Source organism: Sus scrofa, chromosome Y (genome assembly GCF_054392235.1).
Source record: "Sus scrofa isolate SSC_HxYL_T2T_F1_AM1 chromosome Y, Sscrofa_HxYL_maternal_Yorkshire_Landrace_v2.0, whole genome shotgun sequence".
NCBI classification, from domain to species: Eukaryota; Metazoa; Chordata; class Mammalia; order Artiodactyla; family Suidae; genus Sus; species Sus scrofa.
Genome location: NC_139402.1, coordinates 14,609,287 through 14,630,778, shown reverse-complemented (window position 1 = coordinate 14,630,778; position 21,492 = coordinate 14,609,287). Strand labels below are relative to the sequence as shown.

Genomic DNA, 21,492 nt, shown 5'->3' with positions numbered 1-21,492 from the left:
CTGAGAACTATAAAACATAACTTAAGTAAATTAAAGTGGAATCAAAGAAATGAAAAGATATTCCATGCTTCTAGAGCGCAAGACTCAGTATCATTAAAATGGCCACACCACCAAAAGCAGTCGACAAATTCAATGTAAACCCTATCAAATGACCTGTGCCATTTTTCACAGAACGCAAATCACAATCCCAACATTTACATGGAACCATAAAGTACACAGAACTGCCAAAGCAATGCTCAAGTAAAAAAAAAAAAAAAAACCAGGAGGAATACCTCTCCCAGACTTCAAGTAACATTACTAAGCTACAGGAATCAAGATAGTTTGATGCTGGTTCAAAAACATACGTACAGATGAAAGGAAGAGAGCAGAGGATGCAGAAATAAATCAAAACACCTCTGGTCAATTGATTTTGACAAAGGAGCCAAGAATACAAATTGGGAAAATGAGGATCTTTTCAGCAACTGGTCCTTTGAAAACTGTTTAGTTGCATGTAAATAAATGAACCTAGAACACAGACTCACACCATGCACAGGATTAAACTCAAACTGGCTTAAAGACTTAAACCTGCATCAGACATCCACTGTATTACTGCATTCCTAGATCAGTCTCACAGATGATGAAATAAATGCAGTAAATAAATAAACACAATAGGACCAAGTCAAAATTACAAACTTTTTTTTTTAACAGCTAAGGAAACAATGAAAAAAGCAAAAAGAGAATTATGAAATATGAGGAAATAATTTCAAAAATACAACAACCAATTGAACAATTGGCAGAAGAACTGGAGAGACATTTCTCCAAAGATAATAATAGGCCCATGAAAAATAATAGGCTCAGCTTCACTAATTATCAAAGAATGCAAATCAAAACTAAAATGGACATAGGGAGGGAGGCAAAATGGCAGAAGTGTAGGGGGACATTCTCACCCTCTCCCACAAACACACACACACAAAAATCTACAGGATAAATGACTCATACAGAACAGCAACCAATCACTGGCAGAAGAACCTGAACTCTAATAATGGCAAGAATCTCGTGACATTAATTGATAAAGCAAGAGGTAAGAGGAGAGTGAGAGAAGGTGAATCCAAGCTGGACCAACACTTCTGAAAGGGGACTGTGAAGGAGAAAGTGTTCCCACACCCTGGAAAGTCACCTACTCAACTGAAAGATCAACCAAACCAGAGGAGTCTCCAGATGCAGAAAAGAGTGTAGCACTAACTCAGAGTTCTGAAAAGCAGAGTGAGAACGGAACAGATCATCTGAACTACAGGCACAGTCACCAAAATTTGAGATGCCTGGGGAGGGCGGGGCACTAAGACCTTGGCTCTGAAGGTTAGTCGCTGTGAAAGGGCTGTGGGGGCAGGGTGGAGTGTAGACTGCTTTGGAGATCTAGAAACCAGTCTGTCAAATTTGACGGTCAGAGACTGCCTCGGAGAGTAGAAAACAGAGCATCACAGGGGGAGAGAGCAATACGCTAAAGGTGGGGAAGTGGAAAACCACATCAAATGGAACCTGGGAGAAGAGCTAAGTCTGCATCAGTGTTGAGCAGGGGAGAGAAGAAGGGTTGGGGCCCATAGAATACTCCCCATGCCACAGCAAGCTTACTGGTCCTCTAACTATCAGAAAGCTGGGTTTCCAATTTCATCCCCCCCACTCACAACTCCTTATGCACACACAGGACCTGGGGCTGCCTGCCATCCAGGAGGATTGGCCTCAACAATTGCTGAAAGCCTAATGCCACAGGGGCTGTCCCTGCCATGGCCTGCTTGCCCTTTGGTGGGTCTACCCCCATGGAGCAGGAACAAACACAGCCAGCACCTGGGAAAAGGCCTGAGCCCAGAAAAACTAGAACAAGCTTGGCAAGGCCATGAAAAGATCTGCTGAATTCTCAGAAAGACCTCCCAAGTTGGGCTACCCTGGGGAAGAGACTCTTGGGTTCACAGCAGCCAAGTAGCCACTCCAGCCCTTCAGGGGTGCCGCACTCCCATGGAATAGCTTCCCAGCACTACCAGCCCCCTGCAGGTGCCCCTGCAGCTCAGAAAATGCTAGAACAAGTTGGCCAGGCTGTGAAAAGCTCTGCCTAATTCTTGGACAGTCTTTCCAACTTGGGCTGCCCTGGGGAAGAGCCTCGTGGGTTCACAGTGGCCCAGCTATCTGCTCCAGCCCTTGGAGGGTGCTCCTCTCCAATAGAACATCTGCCCAGCTGCAAGATTCCCCACAGCTCACAAAAGCTAGAACAAGATTGCCTGGGCCATGAAAAGATCTGCCTACTTTCTCAGACAGTTCTTCTGAATCAGGCTGCCCTGGGGAAGAGCTTCTTCAGTTCTCAGTGACCCAGAGAGCTGATGCAGCCCTTGGGGGGTGTTGCACTCCTGCAGAACAGCTGCTCAGCACCACCAGCACCCTGCATGAGCCCCATAGCCCAAAAACACCAGAGAAAGCTCTGCCTGGCCGAGTGAAATCTGCTCCCACCGTGGTGTGGACCTCCCAGTCCTGTCTGCACTCAGGAAGTCCTCATTTGCTTCAGAGAGACCCTGTTAGCCCCACCAACACTCCAGAAAAGCCACATTGCCTCAAAGAAGACTGGCCAACAATGCCAGCCCTCAGGAAACATTCCATGGCAGTGACAAGACAAACACTGACTGGCCACGGAGAGTACAACTCCACCAGGAAAAAGAAAACAACAAGCAAGATGAGAAGCTGAGAAATCACCCCCAGGGAAACCCACAGGAGAACTCACCTAAAGCAGTCAACAAGGAAACAAGACTCTGCAGCATGACAGACCTGGAGTTCGAAAGAGAAATAGTGAAAATACTGAAGGAAATAAGAGAAGATAGGAACAGTAATGCAGACACCCTCAGAAAGAAACTAGAAAATATAAGGAGGAACCAAGAATACCTAGAACATTCGTTTGAGAGATGCAAACTGAACTAAAGGCAGTAAAAACCAGAAGGAATAATGCAGAAGAACGAATCAGTGATGTGGAAGATAGAATAATGGTAATCACCCAATCAGGGCAGCAGACAGAAAACCAAATGAAAAAACAGGAAAGCAATATAAGATGCCTATGAGATTATATAGAACAGGCCAATCTACACATAATAGGAATTGCACAAGGAGTAGAAAAAGATAAAGGAGTAGAAAATATATTTGAAGAAATTAACTATCCAGCAAGAATATCATTTAAAATAGAAGGGGAAATAAATTTTTCTTCCAACAAACAAAAGCTAAAAGAATACAGCAGTACAAAACCTAGGCTACAAGAAATACTGAAAGGGCTTCTCTAAACCAAAAGGAAAGGAAGGAAAGAAAGGGAGAAAAAAGAAAAAAAAGAGGACGAAGAACTAGGATGGAGGAAACCACAACCAGAGAGAAGTCACTCAAATAAGCCACCATACAGATTTAATCATGAACAAGATTAAAACATAACAATATTAAAAAGCAAAAATAAAAAGAGTCATCAAAATCAGAAAATGTGGGCAAGGGACGTGAGGAAATAAAGAGACCCTTTGTTTCTCTTCTTAATTTTTATATGGTAATGCAGTGTTTGAACTAACAGGACCATCAGGCTAAAGCACACAATTATAGGAAGGGGTTAGCATATATAAAAAAAAAAAAAAAAACAGGGCAACCACAAGCCAAAACCAAACAGTGCATTCGCAAAAAATGAAAAAAAAAAAAAAAAACACTCAAGCAGATAATAACTGGAGACCATCCAACCAAAAAAGAAAGGAAGAATGGAGAACCGTATAATCAATTGAACATGAGGTTTAAAAAGGCAATAAATTACCATCTATCAATTATCACCTTAAATGTCAATGGACTGAATGCCCCAATCAAAAGTCACAGAGTGGATGAGTCGATAAAAAGGCAAAAACATTCAATATGCTGCCTACAAGAAACTCACCTTAGGGCAAAGGATACATACAGATTGGAAGTGAAATGGTGGGGGAAAATATCTCACGCCAATACACATGACAGAAAAGCAGGAGTTGCAACACTCACATCAGACCAAATAGACTTTAAAACAAAAGACATAAAGAAAGACAAAGAAGGACACTACGTAATGATTAAGGGATCCACCCAAGGAGAGGATGTTACTATCATCAACATATATGCCCCAAATATAGGAGCACCCAGATACATACAACAAATATTAACAGACGTAAAGGAGATATTGATGGGAATACAATCATAGTAGGAGACCGTAACACCCCCCTCTCATCAATGGACAGATCCTCTAGACAGAAAAACAATATAGAACTGAGATCCTAAAGGAAACAATAGAAAAATTGGACTTAATTGATATCTTCAGGACACTACATCCAAAAAAATCAGAGTACACATTCTTCTCAAGTTCACAGGGAACATTCTCAAGAATCGACCACATATTGGGACACAAAGCTAACCTCAACAAATTTAGGAGCATGGAAATTATTCCAAGTAACTTCTCTGACCAAATTGCCATGAAATTAGAAATCAACCATGGGAAGAGGAAAGAGAAAAAACCTACTACATTGAGACTAAACAACATGCTACTAAAAAAACAATGGGTCAATGAGGAAATCAAGAAGGAAATTAAAAAATACCTTGAGACAAATGATAATGAAGAAAGACACATCCTCTCAAAATCTACGGGATGCTGCAAAAGCAGGGCTCAGAGGGAAATTTATAGCAATACAGGCCTTTCTCAAAAAAGAAGAAAGAGCCCAAATTAACAACTTAACCCTCCACCTAAACGAGTTAGAAAAAGAACAAAAAAAAACTAAAGTCAGCAGGAGGAAGGAAAGTATACGGATCCAAGAGGAATCAATAAAATCGAGATTCAAAAAGAATAGAGAAAATTAATAAAACCAAGAGTTGGTTCTTTGAAAAGGTAAGAAAAATTGACAAACCCCTGACCAGCCTCACTAAAAAGAGGAGAGAAAGAAACCAAATAATCAAAATTAGAAATGAAAAAGAAGAAATCACAACAGATACAGCAGAAATACGAAAACAATAAGAGAATACTCTGAACAACTACATGCCAACAAATTTGACAATCTGGAAGAAATTGAGAACTGTCTAGAATCTTACAGCCTGCCATAATTGAATCAAGGAAAACAGACCAACTGAACAGACCACTCACTAGAAATGAAATTGAAGATGTCATAAAAACACTCCCTAAAAATTGCCCAGGACCAGATGGCTTCACAGGGGAATTATATCTAACATATAAAGAGGAATTGGTGCCCATCCTCCTTAAACTCTTTCAAAAGGTTGAAGAAGAAGGAATACTCCCAAAGACATTCTATGATGCCACCATCACCCTCATTCCAAAAGCAGACAAAGATACCACTGAAAAACAAAACTATCGGCCAATATCTTGGATGAATATTGATGCAAAAATTCTCAACAAAAGCTGAGCCAACCGAATCCAACAACACATCAAAAAAATCATACACCATGCCAGGTAGGCTTCATCCCAGGTTCACGAGGATGATTCCACATAAACAAATGAATTAACGTCATACACCACATTAACAAAATCAAAAATCATATGATAATCTCAATGGATACAGAAAAAGCATTTGAAAAAGTCCAACATCCCTTCATGATCAAGGCCCTCACCAAAGTCTGTAGAGAGGGAACATTTCTGAACATGATCAAAACCATTTAGGACAAACCCACAGCAAATATCATACACAAGGGGGGAAAAACTGAAAGCCTTCTCATTCAAATCTGGAACAAGACAGAGATCCCCTCTCTCACCACTGCTATTCAACATAGTGCAGGAAGTCCTAGCCACAGCAATTAGACAAACAGAAGACAAAAAAGCATCCACATGGGAAGAGAAGAGATAAAACTGTCACTGTATGCAGATGATATGAGCCTATGCATAGAAAACCCTAAGGACTCAAAACAAAAATTACTTGAACTGATTAATAAATTCAGCAAAGTAGCAGGCTATAAGATGAACATTCAGAAGTCAGCCGCATTTTTCTATACCAGCAATGAAATATTAGAAAAAGAATACCAAAATGCAGTACCTTTACAAATTGCACCTCACAAAAACAAATACCTCGAAATACACCTAACCAAGGAGGTAAAGGATTATATGCTGAGAACTATAAAACTTTAATCAAAAAAATCAAAGAAGATGTATGGAAACGGAAGGTAATCCATGTTCATAGAATGGAAAAAACAATATGGTAAAAATGGCCATGTTACACAAACCAATCTACAGATTCAATGCAATCCCTAGCAGATTAAACATGACATTTTTCGCAGAACTAGAACAAACCATCAAAACGTTTATATGGATCCACAAAAGACCCAGAATTGCCAAAACAGTCCTGAGAAACAATACCCTAGCAGGAGGCATAACTCTTCCAGACTTCAAGCAATATTGCAAAGTCACAGTCATCAAAATACTGTGGTATTAGTATCAAAACAGACAGACAGACCCATGGAACAGAATAGAGAACCCGGAAATAAACCCTGACACCTATGGGCAATTCATCTTTGACAAGGGAGACAAGAACATCAAATGGGAAAAAGAAAGTCTATTCAGCAAGCATTGCTGGCAAAGCTGGACAGCTGCATGCAAATCAGTGAAACGAGAACACACCCTCACACCATGCACCAAAATAAACTCCAAGTGGCTGACAGACTGAAATAGAAGACAGGACACCATCAAACTCCTAGAAGGGAATATAGGCAAAACACTCTCTGACATCAACCTCATGAATATTTTCTCAGCTCATTCTCCCAAGGCAACAGAAATAAGAGCAGAATTAACCCAAAGGGACCTAACCAAACTCTTTGTTTACTTCTTTATCGGCTGCTCCATGGGTTTAGAGTACAGGAAAAGTGATTTTACTCTCACCCTGAAACTTCCTGAGCCTGGTACTGAAATGAGGATCTGTACACCAGTTACTGTGTCATCACTCTCCTGGCCTCCTCTTTTCACCTTGCTAAGTTACCTCTTCGTTTGTAGAGTCCCCTTCCCATCCACAGTCTCTCTGCAAGTTAAACTGTACACATCTGGATAAATATAACTAAAGACAGAACCTATATGGAAGATGGCGGAATAGAAGGACTGGTGTTCAACTTATCTCCTAAAAACAACAAAGTTCACAACTAAAGACTGAGCATTCTTCACCCAAATGGGCTGGAAACCGTAAAAGAGACGTCCTACTCCAGAAGAAAAAGAGGAGGCCACATGAAGAGGTAGGAGGGGCAATTTCACGATATAAACAACCCCATACCTCCCCAGGGGGGTGTGGAAGCTCCACAGACTGGAAACTAACCGGCCCACAGAGACTCACCTACAGGAGGGAGAGTTCTGAGCCCCACATCAAACTCTGCCATGTGGGGATCTGGCACGGGGAGAAAGAGCCGCTGGAGTATCTGGCATTGAAGGCCAGTGGGGCTTGTGTGCAGGAGCTCCACAGAACTGCGGGAAACAGAGACCCCATTCTTCAAAGGCGCACACAAACTTCCACATGCACTGGGTCCCAGGGCAAAGCAGAGTCTCCATGGGAGTCTGGGTCAACATTGACCACAGTCCTTGGAGGACATCCTGGGAAATCAGGGGTGAACGTGGCTCATTGTGAGGGAAGGACATTGAAAGCAAAGCTCTTGGGAATATTCAGCAGCCACACGTTTCTCTGGAGGTGGCCATTTGGGGAAAATGCCAGGCCCCACCAGTCAGTCAGCTGCTGAGAGGCCCCAGGACAAACAACAACCCAGGTGGGATCACAGCCCTGCCCCTCAGTAAACAGCCTACCTAAAGACCCCTCAGGCACACAGCTGCCTCTAATCCCATCCAGAGGCTAAGCCCCACCCACCGGAGGGGTTAGGATCGGCTCCACCTACCAGGGGGCAGGCATCAGCCCCTTCCATCAGAAAGCCTACAGCAAGCACCCAAACTGACTCCAGCCACAGGGGGGCAGACATAGAAGTAAGAGAGGCTACAACTCTGTTATCTGTAAGAAGGTCACCACACCAAAAACCTATAAACATGAAAAGACAGAGAACTATAACTCAGATGAGGGAGAAAGGGAAAACCCCAGAAAATCAGCTAGGCCATGAGGAGAATCTCAGCCTCCAGGAAAAAGACTTTATAGAGTGTTGATGCTGGAGATGATGCAAGACATTGGAAATAAACTGGAGGTCAAGATGGATTACTTACAGGAACCACTGTCCAAAGAGATGCAAGATATAAATCTTAAACAAGAAGAGATGCAAAATACAATGCCTGAAATAAAAAATTCACTCGAAGCAGCTAACAGCAGAATCCTGGAGGCCGAAGAATGAATAAGAGAGGTGGAGGACAGATCATTGGAAATTACGGATGTAGAACAGAAAAGAGAAAAAAGATTGAAAACAAACGAAGAGGGTCTCAGAGAACTCTGGGACAACATTAGAGGCACCAACATCCCTATTAGAGGGGTGCCAGAAGGAGAAGAGAGAGAGAAGGCGACAGAAAAAAATATTCCAAGAGATAATAGCCAAAACCTATGCTAACTTGGGGAAGGAATCGCTCACTCAAATCCAGGAAGCACAACGAGTACTATATAAAGTAAACACAAGGAGGCACACCCCAAGACACATATCAATCAAACTGACCCAAATTCAAGACAAAGAGAAAATCTTGACAGCAGCTAGGGAAAAGAAACACATAGCATATAGGGAAACCCAACAAGGGTGTCGGCAGATTTTTCAACAGAAACTCTGCAGGCCCAGAAGGGAGTGGCACGATAGACTTAACATGATGAAAGGAAAAATCCTCCAACCAATATTCCTCTACCCATCAAGGCTCTCGTTCAGATTTGAAGGAGAAAGCAAAACCTTCACAGATAAGCCAAAGCTGAGAGAATTCAGCGACACAAAACCAGCCATACAACAAACACTAGAGGAAATTCTATAGGTGGAAAAGAACAAGAGAAGACGGGAAGAAAAAAGAGCAGCAAAAACAAATCCATAGCAATAAATAAAAAGGCAATGAGAACATACATATCAATAATCACCTATAATGTGAATGGACTAAATCCCCCAACCAAAAGACGTAGACGGGCTGAATGGATACAAAAACAAGACCCGTACATATGCTGTCTTCAAGAGACCCATAGGGACACATACAAATTGAAAGGGAGAGGATGGAAGAAACTATTTCATGCAAACAGGAATCAACAGAATGCTGGAGGAGCAAGACTCATATCAGACTTTAAAATGAAGAATACTTTCAGGGACAAAGAAGGCCAATTACATAATGACCAAAGGATCAATCCATGAAGATGATATAACAATTTTAAATATCTATGCATCCAACGCAGGTTCACCACTATATATAACGCAACCGCTAACAACCTTAAAAGGACAAATTGACAATAACACAATCATCGTGGGGGACTTGAACACCCCACTTACAGCAATGCACAGATCAACCAGACAGAAAATCAATAAGGAAACACAGGTCCTGAATGATGCATTAAACCAGATGGACATAAGAGATATTTATAGGACATTTTATCCAAAAGCAACGGAATACACATTCTTCTCAAGTGCACATGGAACAGTCTCTAAGATGGATCACATCCTGGGCTACAAATCCAACCTCGGTAACTTCAAGAAAATCGAAATCACATCAAGCATCCTTTCCTACAACAACGCTATACGGCCGGAAATCAACAACAAGCAAAAAACTGCAAAAAACGAAAACACATGGAGGCGAAACAACATGCTACTCAACAAGCAATGGATCACTGAAGCAATCAAAGAGGAAATTAAAAATTACCTTGCAGCAAATGACAACAAGATACAACACTCCTAAACCCTTGGGATGCAGCAAAAGCCGTTCTAAGAGGAAAGTTTATATCCAAACAAGCCCACCTCAGGAAACAAGGAAAAGCTCAAATAAACAAGATAGCTCTACATCTGAAGCAGCTAGAGCAAGAAGAACAGAAAAGACCTAAAGTTAGTAGAGGGAAGGAAATCATAAAGAGCAGAGCAGAAATCAATGACATAGAAACAAAGAAACCCATCGAAAAGATGAATGAAACGAAAAGCTGGCTCTTTGAAAAGATCAACAAAATTGATAAACCCCTAGCCAGACTTATCAAGCAAAAAAAAGAGAGGACTCAAATCAATCAAATTAGAAATGAAAAAGGAGAAGTAACATGGACATCACAGAAATACAAAGGATCCTAAGAGACTACTATCTGCAACTATATGCCAATAAAATGGAAAAACTAGAAGAAATGGGCAAATTCTTACATAAGTACGATCTTCCAAGACTAAACCAAGATGAAGTAGAAAAGACAATTGGGCCAATCGCAAGAACTGAAATTGAAACAGTGATTTAAAAACTTCCAACCAACCAAAGTCCAGGGCCAGATGGCTTCACAGACAAATTCTATCAAACATTTAGAGAAGAGCTAACACCTCTCCTTCTGAATCTATTTCCAAAAATTCCAGAAGAAGGGATACTCCCAAACTCATTCTATCAGGCCACTATCACCCTGATACCACAAGCAGACAAAGACACCAAAAAAAAAGACAACTACACGCCAATTTCATTGATGAACATCAATGCAAGTATCCTCCACAACATACTAGCAAACCGCATTCAACAATACATTCAAAGGATTGGATATCATGATCAAGTGGGATTTATCCCAGGGATGCAAGGGCTCCTCAATATCCTCAAATCCATCAGGTGATACACCACATTCACAAACGGAAGAAGAAAAACCATATGATCCTCCCAATAGATGTGGAAATAAAGCCTTTGACAAAATCCAACACCCATTTCTGATAAAAAAAAACCCTTCAGAAAGTGGGCATAACAGGAACCTACCTCAACATGATAAAGGCCATATATGACAAACCCACAGCAAACATCATTCTCAATGGCGAAAGGCTGAAAGAATTCCCCTGGAGATCAGGAACAAGACAAGGATGTCTGCTCTCGCCACTACTCTTCAACATTGTTCGGGAAGACCTAGCCACAGCAATCAGAGAAGTAAAAGAAATAAAAGGAATCCAAATTGGAATGGAAGAAGTGAAACTATCCCTATTTGCAAATGACATGATACTATACCTAGAGAATCCTCAAGACTCTACCAGAAAACTGTTAGAGCTCATCCACCAAATTGGCAAAGTCGCAGGATACAAAATTAATACACAGAAATCAATGGCATTTCTATACACTAACAATGAAAGAGAAGAAAGAGAAATTAGGGAAGCAATCCCATTTACCATCGCATCCAAAAGAGAAAAAAAATATCTAGGAGTAAACCTACCTAAAGGGACAAAAGACCTGTACTCTGAAAACTATAATCCACTGATGAAAGAAATCAAAGATGACACCAATAGATGGAAAGATACCATGCTCGTGGATTGGAAGTGTTAATATTATCAAAATCACCATACTACCTAAGGCAATCTGCAGATTCAATGCAATCCCTATCAAATCACCAAGGAGTGTTTTCACAGAACTCGACCAAAGTGTTTTAAAGTTTCTTTGGAAGCACAAAAGACCCACACTAGCCAAAGACATCCTGAAAAAGTAAAATGGAGCTGGAGGAATCAGGCTCCCGGACTTCAGACTCTACTACAAAGCAACAATCATCAAAACCGCATAGTACTGTCACAAAGACAGAAATAGAGATCACTGGAACAGGGGAGAAAGCCCAGAGGTAAACCCACACACCTACAGCCAACTCATCTATGACAAAGGAGGCAAGAATATACAATGGAGAAAGGACAGCTGGTTCCGTAAGTGGTGCTGGGAAAACTGGACAGCCACATGGAAAAGGATGAAATGAGAACACTCCCTAACACCATACACAAAAATGAACTCCACATGGATGAAAGATGCAGATATAAGAGCAGACACTATCAGACTCCTGGAGGAAAACATAGGCCAAACACGCTGATATAAAGGTAGCAACATCTTCTCGGATCCACCTCTCACAGTATTGACAACACAAACAAAAAGGTACAAATGGGACCTAATCAAACTTCAACGCTTCTGCACAGCAAAGGAAACCCTAAACAAAACAAAAAAGACAACCCACAGAATGGGAGAAAATCTTTGCAAGTGAAGGGACTGACAAGGCATTCATGCCCAAAATTTATAAACACCTTCTGCAGCTCCACACCCACAAAACAAACAACCCCATCGAAAAACGGGAAGAAGATCTAAACCGACAGTTCTCCAAAGAAGACATACAGATGGCCAAGAAACACATGAAAGGATGTTCAACATCACTCATTATTAGAGAGATGCAAATCGAAACCTCTCTGAGGTACCACCTTACACCAGCCAGAATGCCCATCATCCAAAATCTACAAACAATCAGTGCTGGAGAGGGTGTGGAGAAAAAGGAACCCTAGTACACTGTTGGTGGGATTGTCAATTGGTGCAACCATTGTGGGAAGCAGTATGGAGAGTGCTCAGAAAACTAAACCTAGAACTCCCATTAGATCCAGCAATCCCACTCCTGGGCATCTACCCAAAAAAGCCGTGACTCGCAAAGACATATGCACTCCAATGTTCATTGCAGCACTATTTTCAATAGCCAAGACATGGAAACAACCTAAATGTCCATCAACAGAGAAGTGGATCAAGAAGATGTGGTACATATACACAATGGAATATTACTCAGCCTTTAAAAGGAGCAAAATACTGGCATTTTTTTTGCAACATGGATGGACCTAGAAACGATCATGCTAAGTGAAGTCAGCCATACAATGAAACACCAACAACAAATGCTTTCACTGGTCTGTGGAATCTGAAAAAAGGATAGACTGAACTTCTCTGCAGAAGAGATGCTGACTCACAGACATTGAAAAAAATTGTGGTCTCTGGAGGAGACAGTTTGGTGGGTGGTGGGATGTGCTTGGTCTTTGGGATGGAAATCCTGTGGATTCAGATTGTTATGATCATTATACAACTACAGATGTGATAAATTCCTTTGAGAAATATATGTGTGTGTGTATGTGTACACACATATATATGATTAAAGACAATATTACCATCCAATTTAGTCGAGCATCTCATGACTAAGAGGAAGGAAAGCACTGTGCATCAATGCTAAATAGTAAAGAGATGCAAAGCCCAAACTAAATCTCATTCGTTATACAGGTAAGTTCATACAACGTATTATAGGCATCTTTTCAAGATAAAACTTTGCACTCTCTCCTATGGTTGTGATTCAAGGTACAGTTTGCAATTTGGAGCTCAGAGACACCTGAATTAGGCTGTCTTCCCCTGATAGCCCCAAAGGTGACTTCTTTCATGTATGATCCAGCCATTCTAGCACCCCAAAATTCTCAGCCACGGTTTAATGAGACATTTTAAATTCTTAACATGAACTCCTATTTTTTTCACATATACATAATATTTTATCAGCCAATCCCCCACAAAATCTGCATGTGTAAATCTAAGGGCATGTCCTGTGAAGAAAATAGACACTAACATTCTCCAAAAAAAAAAAAAAAAAAAATCAGGAGAAATCACTGTCAAATTTCATGAAACTACATTTCGTGGAGTGTCTATCTTCATGAAATGTTTACTGAAAGGAAAATTCACGACCATTTGTTAATACAAAACATTCTGACTTAAGAACTGCATTACACTAAGACATAGTGCCAAACTAGACACTCTTTCTAGTTGTGAAAATATTCCGTCCTTAAATGTGATAAATATGGAAAGCATCATGTATTTTTGACACATATTAAATATTTACCAAAGCTGGAATGGGAAACCACTCACAACATTTTTGTAACACTTCTTTCAGCCATGAAGCCACAGAAATTCTTACCAAAAATGAGGTCTCATTGTGCAAAGGAGCAGCTTGTTATCCCATATTAAGACCATTTCATAAAATCTAGGTCCTATTTTATGTTGCTACTCCTTTGTTTCTGGACTCCTACACAATAATGTTCAGAAAACCAGATCAATGCACCCAAACTGCTGAGACCCTTATATTTTCCAAATAAGAACCAACTCTCTGGAACAATGATGGCCCTGACTACATTATGGGTTTGTTAGTTTCACCCCACACAATACCTTGGCAAATTCTCACCCTCTCCACCTACCCCTCCATGACCCTATCTTGGAACATTCTCACCCTTTCCTCATATGCATCTTTTATAGCCTGAGGCTAAGCCTGACACTGGTTACCTCAGCCACAAGCCCCTAGGAAACCTGCAACCCCATAATGCCAGGAAGGCCTAGCCTTCTCACACATCCCCTGGCCATTTCCTGGTCACAAAACCTATGGGAAACCTCAATGCTCCTGACTCTATGCCCTACTTATTTCCTCACCAAAACCCCTCTGCCTATTTCCTGTTCTAACAAAAGAAAAAAAAAAGATTACTATTCCATGTAATCTTGGATTATATCCTTTGGCTCTTTCAAGAATGGCAAGTTTCCTCTTACACTCATATAAGTCGTTTTTCTTATAAACTCTCTTGTTATGACTTATCTCCTACTTGTTGGATTTCCTTAATGGTATGGGCCTTACATAAACACAAAATCTCTACTTCATGAATGCTTAGCATATATTGATAGACATACCAACAAGAATCATATTTGCTGTGCTAATATGACTATGAAAATGTGAGGTTCCCAGCAGCGTGGAGACAGACCCCCATTGAGCCCATATATGGCTGTTCAACTTGGAGACCTGCTGTGGACAGCCTCTCCCAGAATTGGATGCTCCGTTTGAGCAGCAAGAACCAACGGACTGAGGAAAACACCTGGAGGCATATGTTAACTTCTATAGTGATGAACTGCTCTCTGTCATGGGACTTGACCCCCTACTCCTCCCTTGACCTTCCCCTCCTCTTTCTTCATTGTTCCCATCAAAGATCCTGGCGTGAACTCCCACCGCAGATTCCTGCCACAGATCCTTTATAAGCCTAGCCCCTCCTCACAGTCAAGGCTGGTGCCCTCCTGAGCCATTAATAAATCTCTCCTGTTTATCAAATGCCCTTGCCCACTCCTCCCTCAGCAAACTTCACATATGGTGCTAAACCTCAAGCGGGAATGTTACGAGAATGGGAATCAGATCAGTGGGGCCCCAAACTCCTGGGTTTGAAAGCCAGAGAGCAGCAGGCAGGGGCAGCTCTTCCTGGCTTAACCTCTGGAACCCACCCAGGTTTGGGTCCCTGATCCAGGCTCCTCTGCACCAGTCCTCTCCTGCTCAGTCAGGCAGGAACCCCTAATGGGGAATTCCACCTTTCCATGACTGATTCTGCATCCAGCACTTGCCTTCTTATACTTGGGTGAGAAAATGTCACTTTTCTGGGTCTCCTGTCAGCATGGCTCTTGGGCCCCAGTTCCTCTGGCACATCAGAGTACAACCTTCTGCAACAAAGCATCACACTAGGTCTGTAGAATGCATAGACACTTGGCCCCATCCCTCTCATCTGGGGACACCCACATCAGCGAAAAACCTCCCTCTCTGTCCCTCAGCATCCACTGTCCAGACTTTAGAGGCACTCAGCCTAAGAAGTGGCACTCCCTAAGGTGGCCCCTTCCTTACCCCACATCCCCTCTTCGTCCTCATCATGGTGAAGAAGCCCTCCACTCCTCCACAGAACACACCGCTTGGTTGCCTCTTATGGAATTTAGGTATTCCTAAGAGGAAATGTTAGGTCCAAGCATCTTTCCTTCTTCTGTAACTCCGTGTGCACAGGATAAACATTAGCTAATGGCTCTCAATGGTCCCAAAATGCCACTTTCAATTTTTTTCTATAGTGATGTTGTATTTGTTTTTCCATTATAGCTGGTCCACCGTGTTCTGTTCATGTTCTGCTTCATTACTGTACAGCGTGGTGAGCCCCTTCCACATACATGTATGCATTCTTTTTTCTCCATTTATCATGCTCCACCCTGAGGGACCAGACAGGTTTCCTAGGGCTACACAGCAAGATCCCATTGCTAATCCAATCCAAAGGCACTAGAAGGCATCTACTAACCCCAAGCACCCCATCCATCCCACTCCCTCCCTCTCCCTCTCCCCCTTGGCAACCACAAGTCCACATTCAATGTAAATAGCTTGAGTGACCTCAATAACGTTTGTCAGTGTAATGACAAGTGGCATGAAAGGCGCTGTGTCTTTAGTCTCAGCCGACACACCTCCATCTGTTCTCCCTGTTTCACATTTCAAATTCTTCTCCATCATTCATGTCATAGTCCCTCTCATTCTGACAGCTCCTGCTTTGATCCTGCAGACCATTATTCTCCACAATACAAATCTCTCCATGCCTCCAGCTCTCCCCCAACACAAAATCCTCCACTCCCCTACCCAAGCTGTCCTCAGCTTCTCCCAATCCTAATCCAGATACTGACCCCTCTTCCTTTCTTCCTCATACAGAGTTCTGTACCCAGCTTCCTCCTTCTCCAAACACCTCCCAACCAGCTCCTTTGGTCCCTTGAGGGGGAGTTGCCAGCACTGGAGGGATTGTCCAGGTCCATGTCCCTATTTCCATGTCCAACCCCTCCCACTTAAATTGAAAAACAAAAAAGATGAGACTCCTTCTCTTCTGATCCCTCCATATATATTAAGGAATTTGAACAAATCACTCAGTACTGTGACCTTACCTGCCATGGTGTTGATGTCACCTTATCCTTCATCCTCGACCTTGCGGAAAAGGAAAGGGTCTGGTTAGCCACTCAGGCCCACACAGATGACCTCTGCTGGCAAAACAAGAACCAAAGAGTGCGGGCGGTAGCAGTCCCAAGACAGGATCCAAACTGGGACTCTCCAGTCGATTCCCAGGCCTTCAGACACCAGAGTCACATGGTAACTTGTCTCATAGGAGGACTATGTGAAGCAGGTCTTAACTAAAAAAAGAAGAAGAAATTAGACAGAGCCCACATGAAAAATCTTCTTTCCTTCCTTATTAACAGAGGCACTTCAAAAAGATACATAGTTAGACCTTTCCCATTTGGAGGGTATCTTTCCTTCCACACTCCCTTCATCTCTCAGTCTGTCCCTGACATAAGGCACAGATTACAAAAGTGGGAGGATGGGCCTCAAACCCCTCAGCAGGATGTCTTCACGCTCACCTTCAAGGTCTTTAATAATCAGCATAAAGAGGCTGAAAGCCAACACTTAAAAAGAGATCAGGCTAAATACAAAATGCAGGCAACTGCCATTCAGGGCTCCCCCAAATATCAGCTCTCTCCCCTGGACAATGGCTCTAAGACACTCCAGGCCCATGCTGCAGGTGTGATAAGAGAGGCCACTGGAAACCTCTCAGGGGACGGCCACACCCCTCCCTGCAGAGAGACCAGAATCCTTGGACCTCAACAGGCCAAGCCACCTTGGCAGGATCACAGAAGACTGAGGGTGCCTTGGAAACCCCTGCATCCCGGACCCACAACTACTACTCGGGTGAAGCACCAGGTAACTCTGCTAGTTGTAGGTAAGCTGGTATCCTTTCTTATCAACACAGGGGCCACTTACTCAGCACAACCTCAATTAACAGGTCACAAACACCCCTCTCAAGTCTCGATTGTGCATGTTGGTGGTCTCATCTCCAAACCCTTACCAAAACCCCTTCCAAACTGCACCCCATCAGGGACACCCTTTAGCTGTTCTTTCCTGATATTAACCAAGTGCCCAGCCCCAACTCTTGGCAGAGATATTTTATCTAATTTCAGAGCCTCCCTCAGACTTCTCACTCCTGTCTCTCTTTCCGAGCCCTCTCTCCTCCCCCTTGCTCATCTAGAACATGATAAGCTACCTCTCCCAGCCTCCGTTCTTTTGCCCTGGGTGTGGGAAACCTCCACCCATTCCATAGCTCAGCAGCTTGCTCCCGTTCAAACTGAGTTAAAAGACCAGTCCGCAAACCTCTGCCAACCTCAATACAGGCCCCTGACCGAAGTCACTAATGGAATCGTAGGCATAACCAGGGTCCATGTCCCCTTCCCATGTCTGACCCGTACACTAAACTAATCCAGACCCGGGGACCAGTGAAGGGCATGCCATTCTTTCAGTCCCTTTTATCAGCCAGCCTTCCCCTGACAGACACATCTACACATATTAGGACAGGGCCCACAAACTCCATGCCTGGACTAATTGACAGGGCCTTTAAGACTCAGGGAAGAGGCTCCTCAGTTCTGAGGGAAAAGTTTTCTGCCCTCAAGGAAACAAAGTCATCCCAAGAGAAATTTGCCTGTGTCCTTGAGATGCAGGTGTTCTGCCTGGACATCTGGAAGCCTTAGCTCCACCATCTTTCTGAAATAGAAATTTCAGGAATAGGGGTACATTTTGCAAGTTGAATTCTCAGGGTCAAGGAGAAATCGTAGGCCTTTTGTTCTAAACATTATTAAAAGATGTTTAGCCACCTAGACAAGTGACCTTGATTTGTTCCATCTGTCAGGGACCCAGTTTGAAGCCAGTGTCTCTTGCAGCTGATGGATTTCACACAGGTGTACCTTATTCATGGCTGAGACATTGGAATGGGAAATCTGAGCTTCCTGTTTTGTATGTATCGTTGTTTGTGTTGTGCATGTGTGGCCTTGCCAAAATTACTTCATCAAAAAGCTCTACTTAATTGGCTTGAAGGAAATTAACTCTTATATGAACTCTCAAAATACATAAGGTAAGGTAATTTTAGATTCACATGAACTGGAAAATATTCCGTGTTAAATTAACATCTGATATTAAAGTTAAAGTAGGTTGATCTAACTTAAATGGGCATGTCTTCAGAGTCATTGGCAGAAGCTTTTCTTATTGCACCTAGGTTTGATAAAAGTCAAATCGGATGCTGAGGCTTCAGTTACTAAGAAGGGACAGCAACATCACTTAAGACTATTTTCGGTGTTTTGGTGCTATGCTGTGATGTTCTGTACCAGGAAACACATACTTTTAGAAGTGATAAAAAGTCCATCCAGAAAAGTAGACATTGTGTTTTCAGTAAAGAAGGAAGGAGGAATGGAATTGCATTCTATTAAGGGAACAGAAAGTAAGTCTGTCGTGTAGCTTGTTATTTTGAATGGAAAGCTAGCAGACAGAATAATACGGATACAGAAAGTGATGGAAGATTTCTGCGAAGTGGACACTAGACAGGATTTTCAAGCTTGGTCGGGACTGACTGGGAGTTTAAAGCTAAAAAATAAACTAACTTTAAAGGTAAGCTCGTGTAAAACTTGAATTAGGTTTCTGTCTCTCTGCTAAAAGAAAGGTTTCTGAACCTTCTTAACCTTACCTTGTTCATACTCTTGATAACAGGTTACATGAATCGATTGGCCTTTAATTTGTATTTGCTTTTGAAATCCTTTGTTACTTTGGTTGAGTGACTAGGTAATGTTTTACAATAAAGTGAGATTCTACTTGGCCAGGTGTTTAAATTTTGCATTCTCTCTCTCGCTCTGCGTGTGTGTGTGTATTTGCAAATTTCCTAAGTGTAAATTACAGTGTTACAGGGGAGAAATTGTCTGATGAAAGGTATGAACCCAATCTATAAAGATATAGCTCACAACTTACTCCCTCATTCTCAGACATTTGCCATCCTGATGACCTTGTAGCATGGGAAAAGTGTGCCCCTAAATCAGAGGAGGGAAGATAGGTAAGCAACAGCTGTGAATTCAAGAGCCATGACTGTGGGAAATCCAAGAGGCAGCTTGGTTCTTCCTGGCTCCCCAGAAAACCCATTAATGAAAAGAAATGCTTTGAAAATATGTTCTCCATTTGGGGTATTCCTTCTACAGTTCTAGGTTGACAATATCTGGTGAAAATGAGGATCATTTTAGAGACAATCTTGTGACTCATACTCTAGTTCTGTGTTTTGAGGTTAGGGTTCACTTTCTAAAACTCACTTCCCAAATAGTTCTTTGAGGCTGTGTTACAATATTTCAATGTTTAAGGGGGGTACAAAGAACATAGTCTCAGCATGGGAAGCTGAGTGCTGCAATCTGTCTCTGGGAGAATATCTGATGCCCCACGATAACCAGGGGGTTATACATTCTGGGAAAGTATCATTTAAAGGGTTGTCTCCAGCCTAGATGGAAGGTCTCTTGTCGGGAATACTTAAGTACCATATGCACAAGCAAAGTGAATAAAATACCTCTGAAAATCTCTAGTTCCCTCTTAAGAAGGACATCCACATTGCACTGGTCTACAGAGGGAATTGCTGACATCAAACTCACCCTAAAACAAGGCCCTAATAACAAAAACACCAATGCCTGGACAAAAAGAAGTCACCATCAGTAGGAGGCCACTATCCCAACATTGCCCCCCCCCCATGACCACATGGTCATTTGTTGACCTTCTCATCTACGTTGGCGGGTTTCTCCCCTCCAAGGCTCTTCTCAGTGATATTCCTAGGTGGGATCCCCTCATCTGTCCAACTAATACCTGCTCTCACAAGGGCACAATTATGTTTCCTTCAACTGTTACTCAAGCTCAATCAGCAGGTAAGACTTTAGCCAAGTGACATAACTCTCCTGGGCTACATTAATCGAAATTTAAAGGCTCCCTTGTGTTGGGAATGTTTAAACTGTCAAGGGATAACCAGCCTAAGAACACTGGGGAGTACAGCTGAGTGGACAAGTCAGAATGAAATTTCCTTTAAAGAGAAGGAACAGACTAATCCAGCTGAACAGCGATAAAACAGGGCTGTTTTGTGTGAAGCTTTTCAATTTTCATTTATGACTTTATGAATACTGCTTTCCACATAATTTTTAAGAGGCCACAAATATTTTCTTATGTTTTTCCACTCCTTATCAGAATAGGTTAAGTTGTTTTTTTATTGCCACCAATATATTGCTATATTTTCTACTGCACAGCATGGTGAGCCAGGTACACAGACATGTTTATATTATTTTCTCATATTATCTTGCTCCATCACAAGTAAGGAGACATAGTTCCCAGGGCTACACAGCAGGATCTCACTGCTTATCCATTCCGAAGGCAAGAGACTGCCTCAATGAACTCCAAGCTCCCACTCAATCCCACTCTGTCCCAGTCCCCCTCCCCCTGGAAACCACAAGTCTATTCTCAAAATCCATGTTTTTCTCTTCTGTGGAAAGCTTCACTTGTGCTCTAAAATAGACACCAGATATAAGGGTTATCATGTGGTGTTTGTCTTTCTCTTTCTGACTTCCTTCTCTCAGCATGAGAGTCTCTAGGTTTATGTTTTATTCACTGTCTCCACAAAATTGCTATTTCTTGCATTTCCAGAAGTGTAACTGAGTCACTGAAAATGATATATGGTTCCATATGAGATCAGTGGTCTCTAGATATGGGAACATGCAGCAAGAGGGAATATTTTCCTGGACCATAATAGATGAGGAAGATGGGTGGTCCAGAGACTTTTGGCTACTCCTAGTATGGCTTTGTCCAGGACTAGCACATTGAGTGGCCTATCTGTGACATCATTGCCAGACCTAGCAATGTTCATTGCTGGCACTGTGAGATGAAATGGTCATGAAATGCCTCCCCAAACTACGGTCAAATGTCCGACCATGGGAGAGTATGG

At 42.3% G+C, this 21,492-nt stretch overlaps 1 protein-coding gene across 1 annotated transcript in view; it reads left to right on the top strand.

The window, feature by feature from the left end:
* The window catches only part of LOC146394387 (heat shock transcription factor, Y-linked-like), a 60,491-nt gene that overhangs the window by 35,178 nt on the left and 3,821 nt on the right, over positions 1 to 21,492 (top strand). The window contains exon 3 of the mRNA XM_085009140.1: positions 17,294 to 17,414. Coding sequence (XP_084865266.1) covers positions 17,294 to 17,414 — 121 coding nt within the window. The remainder of the gene's footprint in view (positions 1 to 17,293; positions 17,415 to 21,492) is intronic.